At 43.2% G+C, this 17,554-nt stretch overlaps 1 protein-coding gene across 2 annotated transcripts; it reads right to left on the reverse strand.

Annotated features, from left to right (window-relative positions):
- Positions 1-17: 17 nt before the first annotated feature.
- Positions 18-17,554, reverse strand: LOC117720604 (aldo-keto reductase family 1 member B7-like). 2 transcript variants are annotated; one of them, XM_034519181.2, is made up of 10 exons: positions 17,318-17,552; positions 15,371-15,538; positions 13,649-13,765; positions 11,565-11,642; positions 8,292-8,414; positions 7,920-8,026; positions 7,393-7,474; positions 6,410-6,493; positions 5,753-5,835; positions 18-4,023 (listed from the first exon to the last, which is right to left on the reverse strand). In XM_034519181.2, the coding sequence occupies exons 1-10, from the start codon at positions 17,381-17,383 to the stop codon at positions 3,981-3,983; spliced, it is 951 nt and encodes a 316-aa protein (XP_034375072.1). In that variant the 5' UTR covers positions 17,384-17,552; the 3' UTR covers positions 18-3,980. The 2 variants fall into 2 exon arrangements, with proteins under 2 accessions (XP_034375072.1, XP_076769684.1); XM_076913569.1 differs by having other exon boundaries at positions 47-706; positions 17,318-17,554.

Raw genomic sequence — 17,554 nt, forward strand, 5'->3', positions numbered from 1 at the left:
TGGGGGTCTCTGGGATGAGAGTCCTCGAAGGATTCAGTGGTGACAAACAGAAACAAACACAGAGGCAGTTTGGGTCTGAGTGTATTTTGCAGCTCTCAAGCAAGGGGTTTTATACATAAAAAAAAAAAAAAAAAAAAAAAGTGTTACAACTCTTAGAAGATGTGTTCAGTGAAGCAGTCACAAACACCGTCATTATCATTTGGCACAGTAAAGCACAAAAAATCATCCAAACATTACAACTCTGAAAAGATGTATTCAGCAAATCACAAATAGAACAGGTGACATCATTGTTATCTGGCTCTCAAATAGTGAATACACTCTCAAAGGGTGTATTCAGTAGGGCAGTATCCAAGGCTACTGCCAAATTTCCAAGAACAGGTTAACAAATATTTGTGGTTAATTATTATTTAACCTCTAATGCCTTTTTTTTTTTATAAATCTTTAATGTATAAATTTAAACTATTTTAATTCTTTTTATTTAAGGCTTTCTTTACCATATACCAAAGCCCACCTCTGATGGCACACGTGTAGCCATATGAAATTTTATTGTTGGGAAAGTTTTTATCTATCATACTACTATTATGCAATTTTGTAAATGATTTATATAGTAAAGCACTGGTTTCCCCAGAGATAAGGCCATGGTTAGTGACCCCATCTCAAGGGACGGTTTCTTACCCATTTTTCTCGCTTGAGATCTTGGCCGAGGCTATCAGGAACATGCAGTAAATAAGAAAGGGAATAAAAAGAAAATAAAACAGATAAATTGCCATGAGAACTACAGCTCAATATTTTGCTCTGGGCGAGAGTTCCACGATCAGTTCCAGGAGGCCTCCTTCTTTTGAAGTTTTTGCCTTAGTCTGTTTAATTGTTCACAGATTCTACCAGGGTTGGTGTGGAGATGAGAGAGTTCTACTCTAGGAGAAGGAGTAGTCATGTAAATTCTTCAAAATCCAGAAAGGTTTTATTTGGGATGTAACTAGGATTTCTTTGTTGTTGTTGTTGTTGGGTTTTTTGTTTTGGTTTTGGGTTTTGGGTTTTTTTTTTATTTTTTATTTTATTTTATTATTATTTTTTTTTTCAAGACAGGGTTTCTCTGTATAGTCCTGGCTGTCCTGGAACTCACTCTGTAGCCCAGGCTGGCCTCGAACTCAGAAATCTGCCTGCCTCCTCCTCCCAAGTGCTGGGATTAAAGGCATGCACCACCACTGCCCAGCAGGATTTCTTAACCTTCAACTAGAAGTTCAATAACTATAGTTGCCATTGTTATCTAAAATAAGGTTTTTCTATGTAGCTCTGGCTATCCTAGAACTCAGTGTGTAGACCAGGCTGGCCCCCAGAAGTTCCATAATCTTGAAATTACACAATCTCAAGATTGGCTATTATCAATTTGAATGATTCGACTACAAAGAAACTCCCTTGAAAATGTTAAAATGGACTCATCAAAGTAGATCTATCTATGATGAAGTTGAGATTCCAGATTGTCCAAAGAGTCCTTGATTCATAAACCAAGAATTCTAAAGTAAGAATTTACTTTTGAGACCGGTCTCTCTACATAGCTCTGGCTATCTTGGAACTCACTACATAGACCAGACTGGCCTCAAACTCACAGAGATCCACTTGCCTCTGCCTCCCAGGTGCTGGGATTAAAGGCGTGTGCCTCTATGCCTGGAAGAATTTTAATTTACAAGTTGTATTCAGTTTTTTTTTCTCAGCTCCACGTCAGTTTTTCTATAATTTTATTGGCAACATTTGAGAAGAAATATAAAGTTAAATTACAACAGGACAAAGAAATAATACTTCAAGTAAATATTAAAGGTTAATATTTAATGAGATTAATATTTAATGAGATTAAAGGTGTGTGCCACCATCGCCCAATGGAAACAAGGTTCTTAAAGAGAGAAGGGGCTAGCCTTGAGGGTAGCTTTATTCTCACAAACCTGCTTCCCTCTAAGACATCACAGCTCTTGTCTTGGTGGGACAGAAGAACGGTGAGAGTGGCTCATAAGTCCACTGACTGGCATGAGAATGTCATGAGAAGTCAGATGGAGACATGAAAGGGGAGCAGCTACAAAGCCAAGGGCCTTGGGGATTCTGGTGACTACCACAAGTCAGAAAAGGTCAAGGAAAAACCCATCAGAGCTTCAGTAGGAGCACCACCCATCTGAAACCTTGATGGAAGAGCAGGGATGTCAATCAGGAGGGTATGAGGTCATTCCAAGGTTGGCAGCAGCAGGAAGAGACTGCCAGACCTAAGAATGAGAGGATCCAGGAGGAAAAGGGATGCCCTCACCCCAGAAATGGTGTCAACTGTAGGATGAGAATCTATGTGCAGGCATGAAGGAAGAGCTGCAGTTACTCAGGAAATGTCACTTCTGGAGAAATACCACTAGAGAAGATAGATGTACCACCTGCCTTTCTCTTTCTGCAGGCCTTCAACTTCCTACCAGAAGCCCCCACTGAGCAATTGCAGAGGGAGCCATCTGACTAGGAAGGCTGGATTGCAAGTGTGCACACATGCCCTAGCACCATGGGCCCTGGAGAAAAGCCAAGTTATATGACCATAACTTGGCCTATGGTCAGCAGAGAATGGAGTGACATCATGTTCTTCAGTGGACACTGATTATGGGAAACAGGCATGGGGCTCTACAGAGTAGTCACCCACTGTCCTGGCTACCACTTAGTTCTTTGAATAAATTTCTTAAAAAAAAAAAAAAAAAAAAAAAAAAAAACAAAAACACTTGGGGCTGGGTATGGTGGCTCACATCTTTAATCCCAGCACTCAGGAAGCAGAGGCAGGCCGATCTCTGTGAGTTTGAGGCCAGCCTGGTCTACAAAGTGAGTTCCAGGACAGCCAAGACTACACAAAGAAACCCTGTCTTGAAAAGTAAAAAAATAAATTAATAAAAAATTAAAAAAAAATTTGTTAGTATAGTTTAGTTTGTAAACTGAGTGGCCGGTCACTCGTTATGCTCTCTTTTGGACAGTTCTAGATGATTGGAATAGTTCCTAAATTCTTTTTCTAAAAATAGTTTCTAAAGTAGCTTTCTATAAAAAAAAAAAAAAGGTCATGTCCCAGATTTATGGCAATAGTAAATGTTTTCATGTGCAGATGTCCTCATTTTCTGCCCTACTTCTCTCAAGGAATAGGCATCTTGTGAATTTTAAGGGCTATTAAACCAACCAACAGCTTTGACCCTTTCAAATGATAGCATATTAAAGGCAAGATGGAAGAGTCAAGAGAGTCACAGGAGAAAGATGAGGGCCTCAAACTGCCCTGAGGTCTCCTGAGAGCACCTTCCTTTGAAACTTGCTTTAGCTGTGGACTACCTGAGAGCTTCAGCAGATCTTCGGCTCCCCCATGCCTCTGTATTCTCACTGCAAAATATGACTAATGAGAGTTGAACCCAATGAGGTCATTATTCACAAAGAACTCTGGGGGCTGGTGAGATGGCTCAGTGGTTAAGAACACTGACTGCTTTTCCAGAGGTCCTGAGTTCAATTCCCAGCAACCACAGGGTGGCTCACAACCATCTGTAATGAGATCTGATGCCCTCTTCTGGCATGCAGATATACAGGCAGATAAAGCACTCATACATAAAATAAATAAATCTTAAAAAAAAGAAAGAAAGAAAGAAAAGCACTTTGACTGTTAAAAATGTCTATGACTATTGCTATTTTTATTATTTTATCTTTTTAATCTTCAGTGTTACTAGTGCTCCTGGTATCTGACAAACATTCAGCCAGGTCAAATTAGTGAGAAACATTGTTCTTTGCTGAGTTGCATTTTCCTGTGACAGTTTACTTCTAGTTGAACACGAGAATTTAAATGCAGAATTGCCTTATAGTGACTGGCCTGGTATGATATTCAATAGGCTTGGCAAAAAAAAAAAAAAAAAAAAAAAAAAAACTAGAAGTCAGGAGGACTGGGTTGCAAACCAGTGAAGAGTGTCCTCCAGGCAAGTGTACCAGGTGACTCAGCTTCAATATTCCGCATGGAAAGGGAAGTCCTCGTTATGACTTGCCCTGCAGCGACAAGCATGAAGAAGACATTTTTCCACCAAGACAACAGATATGATCTCAGATGCACTCTTGGGTGGTCTAGTCAGCCATACTTGTGTTCTCTTTGCCTCTTCTCCCATAAACCCATGAGAAAATTAGATGGTGGTACATAGACCATGATCCTCCCCCTAAAGTGTGAGACAGATATTTGAAGGAGGGCCTACAAGCAATCGGTGATGCGGTCACTAGTAAATTGTCGTCATGAGGGATCATAAGCAGGCAGACACACAGCTGCGGGCCTCAGAACCATTCTCTCAATTTATTCTCAGATTGCTGTGAAGCGGGAAATACTATTGAGATTGACAGATTGGCTATGAGTAGTAAATATGACACTAACAGAAGCAAAGAGCTTAAAGTGTCTGCTGTATGCTAAACGAGTATTCAGCGAAGGTCGGCTGTAACTAATATTGAAGATCATCTCTTTGTAGATAAAGCAACTTGGTGACATCACCCAAACTACCCAAGGCCCCATCACTAATGAATAAAGGGAAGAGTTTCAAGTACAAGCCAGCTAGTTTTACGTATGAGTCCTTCAGTCTATGACGTCACTCACATATCTAACTCAATGTGGCAATCCTACTTCACACCAAACAAACATCATAAATCCATCTCAAGCACAGTCCTGACTTCTCTTACATGAAGAAGTTTCTCTAACAATAACCAAGAAAAAAGCAAACGAAACCATATTTTTAAAAAAAAAAAAAAATGGCAAACTCAAGTAGCTGTTTTCCATTTATCCTGAATCTGATTTTCCTCATCTCTGCCACTGTGACCCAAGTCCAGTGACTGTCGTCCTCCTTAGATTATTATACTGCTTTCCTGTTGCTCTCAATGCAGAAGTCAGTGTGACATTTTAAGACATGTTAACCCATGCCAGCCTCTGCTCAAAATCCTCTCCTGGCTTCTCAGTTTCTCCTTAAATAAAAGCAGTGTCGTTTTCATGGTCTATGCCACTCACTGTGCATCCTTAACCCTGGTTTGCCTTCTACCTACAGTGCCCTCACTCACTCGGCCCCAGCATTGTTGGCTTCCTTGCTCATGTGCTCTAAACCTCTCACATCAAGCCATTCACACTTGCTCTCATTGGCATAGATACAGTCCCCCTAAAGATGCACATGGCTCATCCTTTACTTCCTTCAACTGTGGCTTTGTCAGCACATCTTCCCTTGGATAGTCTTGTATGTATTACACAGAGTTCGCTACTTCCTATACCTTTTGCCCTACTTCACTTTTCTCTATGATATTTGTCATTGACATGTGTGTGTGTGTGTGTGTGTGTGTGTGTGTGTGTATCTCCCCTCTATAAAATATAAGACTGGAGACTGGGAACAGGAAGTTTGTAGTGTGATGTCCCAAATACCTAGACCATTCCTGGCCATAGCACACTGCAGGAAGTCACTGGGTGAATGAGTGAGGGAAGGAGAACTTGACATGCACACAGTGGTGACAGCTCCTTTCTTTAAAATCCTCACTCTGTGTGTAAGACCCAGAAACTGAGCATCAAATGACAGCGCCTCTGCTCTTAGTGATTCCCAAGGACTCAACCTGTTTTTAACCTTTCACAACTGCCAGAAACATAGTATTTGAAGACAAAACCATCCCATAATCCACACATGCCTTCCATTCCTTCCTACTAACCCTTCAACTTTAGAAAAGGCTTGACCAAATTCCTACTTAACCTGGTACCACTTACGCAAACAGGCCACAGGCCCTCCAGTTCCTGTTGAAGCTGAGAATGGCAGCCATGTCCTCCTCACTCAACTGGAAGTCAAAGACCTAGAAAGACAAGAATTCCAAAACCATCCTTAGCAAGGAAAGGGCTGGTGGGATCGGAGGTTCTAGGCATTTCTCCCATTATGTATACATTGCATCCAAATTATTATGTAAATTACAACTGGGTTATTTAAGAGAGATTGATGTTACACAAGCAGGGTTTGTAGGTATGCAAATGTGTGCAATGACTGAAATCCCTGAGGGGCCTGTCAGAGATGTGTTCTTTCAATCCATTCTATCCTCTTCTGCACAAAGGTGGGCGAGTGGACCAAGACAGCCCACAGTTGACCAGAACAGTGTGTGGCCTGTGGTCTAAGGAGGGTAGGCAGAAATCTTTTTAGTGGAATAAAGCACACTTGTAATCTACCTGACAGGTGTGCCTGCCTCCAACCTGTCCTTGACCCACAAGCAACCACTGCATCTCTGTTGAGGCCAGCCTCCAAGCCGAGGAGTTGATAAAGTAGTTGGAAGAAGGGAAGACATACTGGCAATGACAGAGTGGGATTAAAGCTTAAGGACAGGATCGTCTCTAAACCTACTGAACTGAGGAATATCAGATAAACAGCCCAGGTCTTACCTGAATGTTCTCCTGTATTCGAGAGGGCGTCACAGACTTGGGGATCACGACCACATTCCTCTCTATATGGAATCGAATCAGAACCTGTGCACAAAGAGGAGAGAGCAAGCTTTCACTTACCTATGCAGAACCCTTACTAGTGAGACAAATAATAAAATATATCTATACTTCTTTGTGGCTTTAACTATTATTAAGAGACACATAGAAGTCCTCAACTTATGCCCCCTGATTCTGAGAGCAACAGTACAATTTCTCTAGATACAGAGGAGGGTAGCCTGTGGTCAGTGACAGGCAACTGATGGACAGAGTGTTTCTCTGATGCCAGCTATACTTACTTGAGATCCCAACAGGCTTATATTTCTTGTCTTTGCCTCCAGCAGATTAAAAGAAGGCAATACAAACAAAACGCAAGACTGTTGCCAGGTATTTGATCACACTGTAAACCCTGAGATTGTGTTATTTTCTGGAAACAACTGTTTCTATTTGTGGTCTGGCTCAACCTTACATACACCTTTAATTCAGTTTTCTGTTTACTGTAAACAGTTTAAATAAGGCCAACCATAGGTCAAAAGGAGGAACAAGCAACCAGTTGACAGAGAGTGAACATAGGAAAAAAAAAAAACAGAGAGAGTAAGAGGAAGTCAGGAGGATAGAGAAACATACAGGAAATAGAAGGGAGGGACATTCACTTTGAGGAGTTTTCGGGAGGATGGGTAGAGAGACACACAGGAAGTAGAAAGGGGGGCATTCAGTTTGAAGGGTTTTTGAGACATGCAGAGGACTGCCTTTTGGTACATCAGCTGAGAAGAAAGGTCAACCGGATGCTCTCTCTGCCTCTCTGAGCTAGCAGGCTTTCACCCCAGCACCTGGCTCCTGAGTTTTCAGTGGTAAAATCAAATGATTGACATTTTGTTTAAAAAAAAAAAAAACATGATTACTAGATGTCTAGATTAAAGGGGAAAGGAGGAAATACTCAATTTTACCTGTGCTGCAGTTTTCTTGTGCTTTGCAGCAATTTCTTTGATCTTAGGAATCTCCAGTAATACAGGGTCCCCTGGCTTGGCACTAGAGGCAGAAAGATGGATGGAGTGAAAGTCACCATGGCTACTACAATCACCATGGCTACTACATGCCTGTGAGCATCACTGCCAGGGCAGTGTCAAAGCTGAGCACCATAGCCCCCTCCATCTGTGAGACAAACAGAAAAATGGAAAGCTTTGTGTCTATCCCATGAGTCCATCTATAGGACCAGGAGCTTTACAGGTTGGAAAGCTTGACCCAGAACTGCAGGACAGAAATGGCATGTTCTCTGAGCATCAGCCATGACCATTGTTTGTCTTTTCCAAACATTATTTCAGTTGCCTTCCCTTTTGGGTGACCCAACAAACACACTGACAGAGATAGACACATTCTTCCCTGTGCCTTGGAAATTACATACCAATATCAACAAATTATGAAATGCCAATTTTAAGAGTGATAAAAAGAAAGAGCCAGCACTCTGAAGCCTCACCTAGGCCTGTCTGGGGAGCCCAGGGGACTGTAGGCTGTGACAGTGATACCCTTGGAGTGACAGTACTGGATCAGTTTTTCCTGGGTGAGATAAGGGTGGCATTCGACCTGTAAGAGAAAACATCTCCATTACTAGGGAAGGAGGCCTTCCTGAGTGGCTCAGCGGGAACTCCAGGCACAAGAAAGGACCAACACAAAGGCCAAACACAACCCACTGATAGATGTGCTACAATCCAGACCCAGAGACCTGCCTCTCACCTCACTAAGCATCCTGAACACAGACCTCAGAGATGAGACTCTGCAGACAGGATTGAACTTGCCTCCCAGTGTTGAAGCAGGCCTGGAGCAGGACCCTGCACCAAACAGAACTTACCTGGTTGGTCACTGGCTTATGTTTCAGTCCAGGCTTGTTCAGGAGTCTTTCAATCTGGAAGTGGTTGAAGTTGGAGACGCCCAGAGCTTTCACCAGCCCCTGGTCCACCAGTTCCTCCATACCCTGTCATGGGAAAGAACATTGTTTAGTTCTCAACCTTCCTAACACTGCAACCCTTTGTACACTTCCTCATGTTTTGATGACACCCAACCATAAAATTATTTTTGTTGCTACTTTTAAATTTTGCTACAGTTATGAATTGTAATGTAAATATCTGATACGTTATCCCAGTAAAAGGGATGTTCAAATCCCCCCTCCCCTCAAGGAGTCTCAACCCACAAGTTGAGAACTGATGATTTAGCTGTTTATAAGACGATACAGGGATGCTGGTGTGCTTAGTCCTTGGTAGGAGGAATGGCTCCTGGTTAAGTGAAGCACTAAAAGAGAACTTTGGTCTAGACTTCAGTGGACTCATGGCTGTTTCCAGCCCTCCTACTCCTCCCTAGCTCACACGTAATGAGAAAGGAGAAGGCAGGTTTCACGTACTTTCCGTTCTCAACTCATCCTAACCTGGTTATCCAGGAAATAGGCCCTGTGCCAAGAATCACTCCTATTGGCTCTTTTGGGGGTTTTATTTCGTGATATTGCAGATTGAACCTAGAGTTTCTCATGAGCTAGACAAGCACTTCATAGCTTCAGACCTTCTACATTTCATTTGTCAATTTTCAGATAGGAATCTCTCTAAGTCAAACAGATTGGTTTTGACCTTATTTATTTATTTATTTATTTATTGCCTATATGAGTACACTGTTGCTGTCTTCTGACACACCAGAAGAGGGCATCAGATCCCATTACAAATGGTTGTGAGCCACCATGTGGTTACTGGGAATTGAACTCAGGACCTCTGGAAGAGCAATCAGTGCTCTTAACCACTGAGCCACCTCTCCAGCCCTGGTTTTGACCTTAATCTGCAGGCCAGGTGGACTTTGAATTGTGAACTTTTTGTAGTGAGAGCTTTGATTTCTTTAAAAACACAGTTATGTTGTGTGAATATATTTTTATTTTAATCCCAGGTCTAGGATAAGAGGCTGCTTCACCGCAGGTGATTATGATTTGCTTCATGCACTAGCAGGGGTGTGATTTTTGCCACCTACAGGTAGTTTAATTTGGGGGACTCTGGAGTGGGTATAAATGATAGCATCCCCAGAGGGACTGTGGAGGTGGTTGCTGCTCACCCCTGATGCTCCTGGTTCCTTGTTGCAGTTTGTCAAGTGGTCATAGCAAGGAGACAAAAAGATATCCTGACCTGACGAAGATTGGACTTGCCCCAAGGAATCCAACATCCCTAATCAGTAGACAGTAGTGTAAAGAAACTTACACCCCCTTTGCCCTCTAATGTTCTTTCCCTCCTACCTAATGTTGGGGGCTTGGAAGGTATCAGGGTGGAATAAAGGTTAGAAGGGAGGTATAAGAACCCAATTAAAAAATTATATATATATATATATATATATATATATATATATATATATATATATATATATTCCTTGACAGCTTGAATAGCATAGGCATCAGGAAGGAATTGTCCGATCCCTGGATAGACATTAGAGGGGGAGTTTAAGTTGGGCCTGGAAAAGTAGCATGAAGAAAGGCAGTAAAATTGGGAGGATAGAGGAGCAAGGACTTAGAGGCAGGGGCAAGCAGGGTGTGTTCAGCTGACACTGTGTAGTGTTTCCCAATCTTGGGTGTATCCTGCACCCTCTGAAGGCTCTAAAAGAAATGGATGTCCCGACTCTACTCCCAGGGTATCCTGTTGATTTCCTCTGGGATGCAGCATGGACATTAGGATGTTCAAATGGAGATTTTAGTACCAAGGTGTGAAGCACCAGGGTGAGTGAGGAAGGACTTTACTAGGCAAGACAGTCAGCACCGATGAGATCTAAGGGTCCCGGCATCTTCTCAGCAGGAAGCAAGATAAATGGTACTCTGTGACCTGGGTCAGGTCTGAGTAGGTTTATGATTCATCTTGATCTACTTATGCTTTCTTTAAAAAAAAAAAAAAAAAGATTTATTCATTTATTTTATGTGAGTACATTGTTGCTCTCTTCAGACACACCAGAAGGGGGCATCAGATTGCATTACAAATGGTTGTGAGTCACCATGTGGTTGCTGGGAATTGAACTCATGACCTCTGGAAGAGCAGTCAGTGCTCTTAACCGCTAAGCCATCTCTCCACCCCCTATTTATGTTTTCTTTCTTTTTTTTTTTTTTTAAAAAATTCTTTCTCTATTATTAATTGTGGTCAGTGAAGATTCTACTGGATTAGCTGTAGGTCCACAGCACCACCCCATGTTGACATATCTGGTCATGCTGGTATCTAACCAAAGCCTCTGACCTACAGTGTTATATCATCTGTCTTCCCCACCCACCTCTAGCTACTTACCTAAGTATCTGTGATGATATGAATAAGAACAGTCCCCATATACTTGAATGTTTACTCGTCAGGGAGTGACACTCCTTGAGAAAAATTAGGAGGTGTGTGCTTGTTGCACTGGATGTGGCCTTGCTGGAGGAAGTGTGTCTCTGAGGACGTATCCGAGATGTCAAACGCCCATGACCAGCTTAGAATCTCTCTTGACCAATGGATGTCTCTCTCTGCTACTTTCCCAGCACCATTTCCGCCAGTGTGAAGCCATGCTTGCTTGCCATGATAATAGATTAAACCCCTTAAACTGTAAGCAAGCCCTCGATTAAATGCTTTCTTTATAGTAGTTGTCTTAGTCATGGTGTCTCTTCACGGCAATAGAACATTGACCAAGACTATCTATCTATCTATCTATCTATCTATCTATCTATCTATCTATCCAGAGTTATCACTGTGTAGTTATAATTCTAGCTGGCCTGGGATTTGCTATGTAGAACAGGCTGACATGGAACTCACAGAGATCTGCCTGTCTCTACCTTCTGAGTACTGGAATTTAAGACATGTACCCACATGCCCATCTCAGCACTATATCTGCTCATTTCTTTAAAGTGTTTTGTGGGGATGGCTCTATGGATAGCAGTGTTTGAGGCCAAGACTAATGACTGAAGTTAATTTCCGAAAGCCCACATAGTTGAAGCAGAGAACCTACTCCCACAAGTGTTCTCTGACCTCCACAAGTGCCGTCCTCCCCAAAATGGATAAATGCCATTAAAGAGAGAAAACTTATAAATTGCAAGGGGACCTACCAGAATTTTTTTTTTCTGAGCACACTTGGAGATGCTGAAACTTACCTCCCAAGCATCCAAGAATGTATATTTACTGGTGAGAACATTGCCTTTATCATCTGTGGGTAAAAAGACATTTCCAGACTGTAAATGCAAAACAAAACGCTCATTAGGATCTAGCCTGGATACCTGGTTCTCTGGAGCAAGGTTTGAGGGCAATGGCATACCAAAAAGATACACCTGCATCATACTCTGGGGAGCACACTTTAGACAGCAACCTTCAATAAAATGCATGTGTCAATCCATTGTGGGCTATAACCACTATGTGTCTGACACTGATGGGCACTGTTTCACCATCTGTCCTTAAATATGTTGTAAAAATCCATTATCATCATCATGAAAATTAACCCAACACACCCAAATCCATAGAAATGTGGGGGGCATTTTGGTTTCAAAGTTATTAGACAAAGATTCAAAGATTCCATCAAAGTAGTAGCAGGAGACCCTACCCAGCTTCTAGCTGAGGTTTGGAGTATGCTATTGTCACCAAAACTGGTCACTCTGGCAGCAGAGAATTCACATCCCTTCAGTTCTTTTTTTTTTTTTTTTTTAATTTGAATGGGTGTTTTGCTTGTATGTACCACATGCTTGTCTAGTTCCTGTGGAGGCCAAGAAGAGGATGTTGGATCCTTTGGAACTGGAATTACAGACTGTTATGAACCTTCATGTGGGTACTAGGAGTCAAACTGAATCCTCTAGAAGAGCAGTCAGTGTTCTCAACTGCACAGTCACCTCTCCAGACCCTGGCTAACCCCTTTCAACTCTGAGGAACAGGAAGGAGCAGGGCCCCAGGGGTTGAAGAACTAAAGCTCAATTCCTGAAGTTACGAAAGAAGTTCTACACAACATTTAAGAGTGGTTCTGGATAAACAAGTATAAAATATGTAAGATCTTAAACTAGTAAAACTAAGTCAAAACACTGGGACTCTTAGAGTCATTGTGTACAGAAGCAGAAAGCTAGCTGAACGACTGAGTTAAGGGTTAACTTGATTCTTTCTGGCCACTGCCTGGCAGCTTTGCCCATGTCATTTATCATTAGAGTTTCACAAGAAAATGCAAGTAGCTGACCCCGGCCAGAACCCTGAGCTATGAAGTATAACAAGTCAAAAGTTAAAGTTTAAATATGATAAATTTGCAATTATTATTATTTTGGTTACAAGCCTGGGAATAGGGAAAGCTTGAAACTTTGGGAAACAATTATAATTCTTAATTCTTTGTGGGACATGGTTATTCTTTTGAATTTGATATGGCAATGATTGTACAATGTCTTTTTTTTTCTATCTGCTCTTAGAGTATCAATAAAAGACTGGAGCAAGAGAAAGGCTAGTGAGCAAATGATCGAGCAAGTGAGAGAGCATGAGAAGAGCATGTGAAGAGAGAGTGAAGAGAGAATGTGAGGTGTGTATGGAGAGTGGGTGTGTGTGAGTGAAAGGAGAGTGCATGTGGTGTGTGTGAGGTGTGTGTGAGATGTGTGTGAAGAGTGTGTGTGAGAATGAAAGGGGAACACACAGAGGTGTGTGAGAGTTCAAGAAAAGAAGGGCACACAGGAGAAAAACAGAGTGCACAAGAGAATACAGAGTGTGTGCAGCCTCAAGCTGCAAGCGAATGAGAGAGAGAGAGAGAGAGAGAGAGAGAGAGAGAGAGAGAGAGAGAGAAAGAAAGCAGTGAGTGAGAGAAAAGAGAGAGAAAAACTTAAACCTTGAAAACTTGCCTGTCAGCTTGTACCTAAAGAGTAGTTTGTGTATATTTATTATGTGCCTTCCAGATATCCCTGCTTCCAGTTGAGAACTCAGATCCTGTGTTGAAGCTGGACCCTGACATGACAGGCCAGTTTACAGTTTGTCTGATCTGGCCAGAATCAGTTTCTCTCAAGCCAACTGTAAGAAAACATAAGCACGTCGTGTTCCACACATACAACCCTAGATTGTTTTACAGGCCATTGGCTTTCTGTTGTGCACAAAACTCCAAAACTCCTGATGTGGCCCATCCCCTGCCCCAGCTGTGTTGCTACAGCCCATCTCCCCCCCCACCCCACCCCCCACCCCCAGCTCCAACACAATTGCTGTTTTCTGGCATCTGAGCAGCTCAAACCTGAAACCCCTGCGGCCAGTGAACTAGATACAGGTCCAGATAGTCCAGCTTCAGATCCGAGAGGGTTTTCTGGAAGGCTTTCTTCACCAGGCTTTTCTCAAAGAAGGTGGGCCACAGCTGCAGGTTGTGACAAGGGAGCATTAGAACTAGGGAGAGAAAGGCCACACACACCACAGTCACTTTCCCTGCTTTGAGATTTGCAGCTGCTCTAACCCAGGGACAAACCATTCACAGATAAGGTTAGTTAAGAAAGGTACACAGTAGGTCACCAGCACTCAGCAAGTTATGCATGGGTATTTTTCCTGCTCTTGGTGTTAGTACATTTGATAACTGATTGACAGCTGATACTCCTGTGTTATTCTCTTCCTTGGCTGTCAGCTATCAGGGAGCAGGAACTGGGTGACCCTTAAAGTTCAAGCATCCTGATGCCCCTGGGAGCAGTTAACCCTTTCAGTACTCTCTGATCTCCAAGCCCATCAGGCATGCCACTCCAACAGGGGGGCTATCTGTCACACTGGTTACAATGTCCTGAAACAAGAGTGTCTTAGCATGCTGTGTCTGCTACAGAGCCAGAGATCCTCAAATACCTCACACTCAACACCTCTGGTTTTTACTAACACTTTATAATCCACACATTTTACTGAATTGAAACAAGAGGAAGTTCCTACATGACAATAAATAATGTCCCTACCATTTCCAAAATACACATGTCTGAGAATGTCAGGACCAGAGTCACTGAGACCACAGTGTTAAGCAATTGGGTTCAGGGTCCATCCTAGCTATATCCCTTACTGCTGCATGGATAGTATATTCCACTAACAGAAAGCAGGGAAGGGAGGTTCAATGGAGCCATCTCAACTATAAGAGAACCAATGAGGCAGGGGGACCAGCGTCAGTAATTTCTTACTAGTACTAACTTGGTGTGGATATTCATGCAGAGATTTAATGACAGAGAGGGGCTGAGAGAATACAACAAGCGAAAGAGTTAAAATTTTTAAACCTTGCACAGATGGAGTCAAGAGTGCAGATCAGCTTGTTCTGCGCTCTGGGTCCTAGGAAACTAGCTATCCACAAGACAAAATAAATAAGATAAGAGTTCAGAGCTGGGAGTTCAGGACAGCGTGATCAAGCGCTATGGGTACCAGGAACTAAAAACTGACCATAAGATAGATTGAATAGGGTTTGAGCTGAGAGTTCAAGTTAGTGTGCCCATGTACCCTGGATACCAGGAGAGTTTGAGTTGTGCACCCTGGATACCAGGAGAGTTTGAGTTGAGAGTTCTCAGCATGCCCATACATCCTAGATACCAGGAACAAAACTAAACCCTGTCACAAACTGAATAATGGGCTGGGACTTTCCACAGGTGCTCTCCAATAGCCCTCCCTTACTCCCCCTGGGTTGTGGTTCCCCTCCCCCCCCAGTTGTGGTTTTGGACTTTAAATTCTCTCTGTCTCCAAAGCCCCAGGGTCAGACCCCATTGCCCCTGCGTGGGCTACAGGTCTTGACCTCAGTATACTGATTAAAATATGCCTCTTGCTGATTACATCAAGTTTGGTGTCTTGCAGTTAATGGGTGGCCTCGAATTCCCGAGGCTTGGGTGAGGTCCTCCATTCGTGGGGGCCTTACACAAGCAGAAAAAGCTAAGAAAGCGCTTGAACTTTATTGAACATCCAGACACCCCCATCTGCCTTGAGGTCATGTCCACCAAGAGGACCACTGTACCTTGCTGACGATGAAGAGGTCCTCCCGCCTCACAGCCTTCTCTTTGAGCTTCTCTTGGATGGCTTCTCCCACCTCCTTCTCATTCTGATACACATAGGCACAATCAACATGGCGATAGCCAGCATCAATGGCCACCTTCACAGCTTCCTTGACTTTGCCTGGGGGAGACTGAAAGGCAACAGAAAAGACCATTAGAAGCCATTCTTCCAAGTCCTCCTCTGACAGGCTCCATATGGACCAGGTTCTCTAAACCACAGCCTTGCTGAGATCTAGTTCCAATGGAAACTGGAGTTGGGGAAAAACACACTTTGGAAAATGTTTAAAAAGAAAAGAGTAAATAATTTTATTTTATTAATTTATATGGTTAGCATATAATATAATTGGTTTTATCTATGGAATATGGCTTGCTGCCAAATCTAGGGCCTGAGTTCAAGTCCCAGAGTCCACATGGTAGAAGGAGAGAACTGACTCTTGCAAATTATCCTTTCAAAGGCCACTGTAAAAAAAAAAAAAAAAAAAAAATTAGGCCAGGCATGGTTACCACCTTTACATGCCTTTAATCCCAGAGGTAGAGACGTAGAGGCAGGCTGACTGCCGTGATTTTGAGAGCAGCCTGTACTACACAAGAATTTCCACCCTAGCCAGGCTACACAGTGAGACCCTGCCTCAAAAACAAAACCTCAAAGCTCACTGATAGCCAAGCATAATAGTGCAAACCTGAATCACAGTGTGAGGGAGGTAAAGGCAGGGGGACAGAGAGTTTGGGACAGACTGGAACCTCAACTTCTCAATGAGGTGGCTCACACTTGCAATTCCAAGCATTTGGGAGGTAGAGGTATGAGGTCAGGACCAGTTTCAGCTGTGCACTAAGCTCTATGTCTGCCAGAGTTACATATGCCTACCTCAGACAACAATACATACATACAGACATACATACAGACATACATACATACATACATCTCTCACAAAGTCTAGAGATCCTTTATGTAGTTGTCAAACATCAAGAAGTTCATCAAACAAAGATCAACAGTGGCACCATCACTGGGACAAGGAGTTGCTGCCAGCCAGCCATCAGAAGCACTGGGGTCTAGGCAGAAAGCCCCACCCTCCTGCACACGCACTGAGGAACACGTGGTTCTTTCTGGCAGCATCAGTTCCTCATCCTGGAACCGACTCCTTTACAGTCTCTGTGTCTCCTGGTGAAGTTCTCTAAGTTCATCTCTGTGAGGTTTTTCCATGTGAGTAGGTTCCCTGGAGATCGGCAAGTGATTAGCTGTCGTTTTGATGGATGTGAAATGTCTGGTTTGGGTGCAAAACTGCTTTATTAAACATTGGGTTGAGCCTCGGAGCAGCTTGCCAGGAAAGATGAACACAGCCAGGGTGGGACCTGAGCTGACTCCCACCCCATCTCTCTGTCACCCTGATCCTGTTCAGGCTTTAATATGTGGGAACTATTGGAGATCCTTGTAAAGAGAAGGTGCCTGAGCTGGGGTCTGAGACTTCGCTTTCACAGGCTCCCAGGCTTCTCTGAAGTAGGTAGTGGAGTTCTTCACCATGGGTAGCAAGGGAAGCTGGGTCATTTGGAGCTCAGTGTTCTCATTCTAAATAATTCAACCAGAAATAAATACACAGCCCAAACCTGTAAATTGTAAAGTAATTCTGAGGAAAAGCTTGCAAAGAGAATAACTGCCTGGAGAGGACTGTTTGTTGTTCTTTGTAAAAAATCCAGGGACAGCTGGGAACCAGACACTTGTTAGGGAAGTTATAAGCCAGCTTTGAGGCCTGACACAGCACAAAAGCTGAAAGCAACTTGGGTCCTGGCTGTAGAGTTCCAGCCTTCCCCACCCCCATTCCCGCCCCCACCCAGCAGATGCTGTGCAAAGAGGAAGAAATGGCAAGACCTGTCCCCACTTGAAAGAAGCAGCTGTCTAAAGATTGTGCACTCACCTTCCAGGTGCCCAAGCCTACAATGGGCATCTTGGCTTTGGTACTGAGCTTCACGAAGGCGGCCATGGTTGCTGCAGAAACGGTTCAGAGGGAGCAGACAGGCGCCTCTAGCCTAAATTAGGAGTCTGGCAACCAGTTTCTTGTCCTTGAGGAGACAGGCTCTTCTTCCTACTGGCAAGCAGCCACAGCCTAGGGGCGGGCACTGGCACAGGAAGTGAATTTCGGTTTTTCATAGGC

This window comes from Arvicanthis niloticus, chromosome 15 (genome assembly GCF_011762505.2).
Source record: "Arvicanthis niloticus isolate mArvNil1 chromosome 15, mArvNil1.pat.X, whole genome shotgun sequence".
Lineage (NCBI taxonomy): Eukaryota > Metazoa > Chordata > Mammalia > Rodentia > Muridae > Arvicanthis > Arvicanthis niloticus.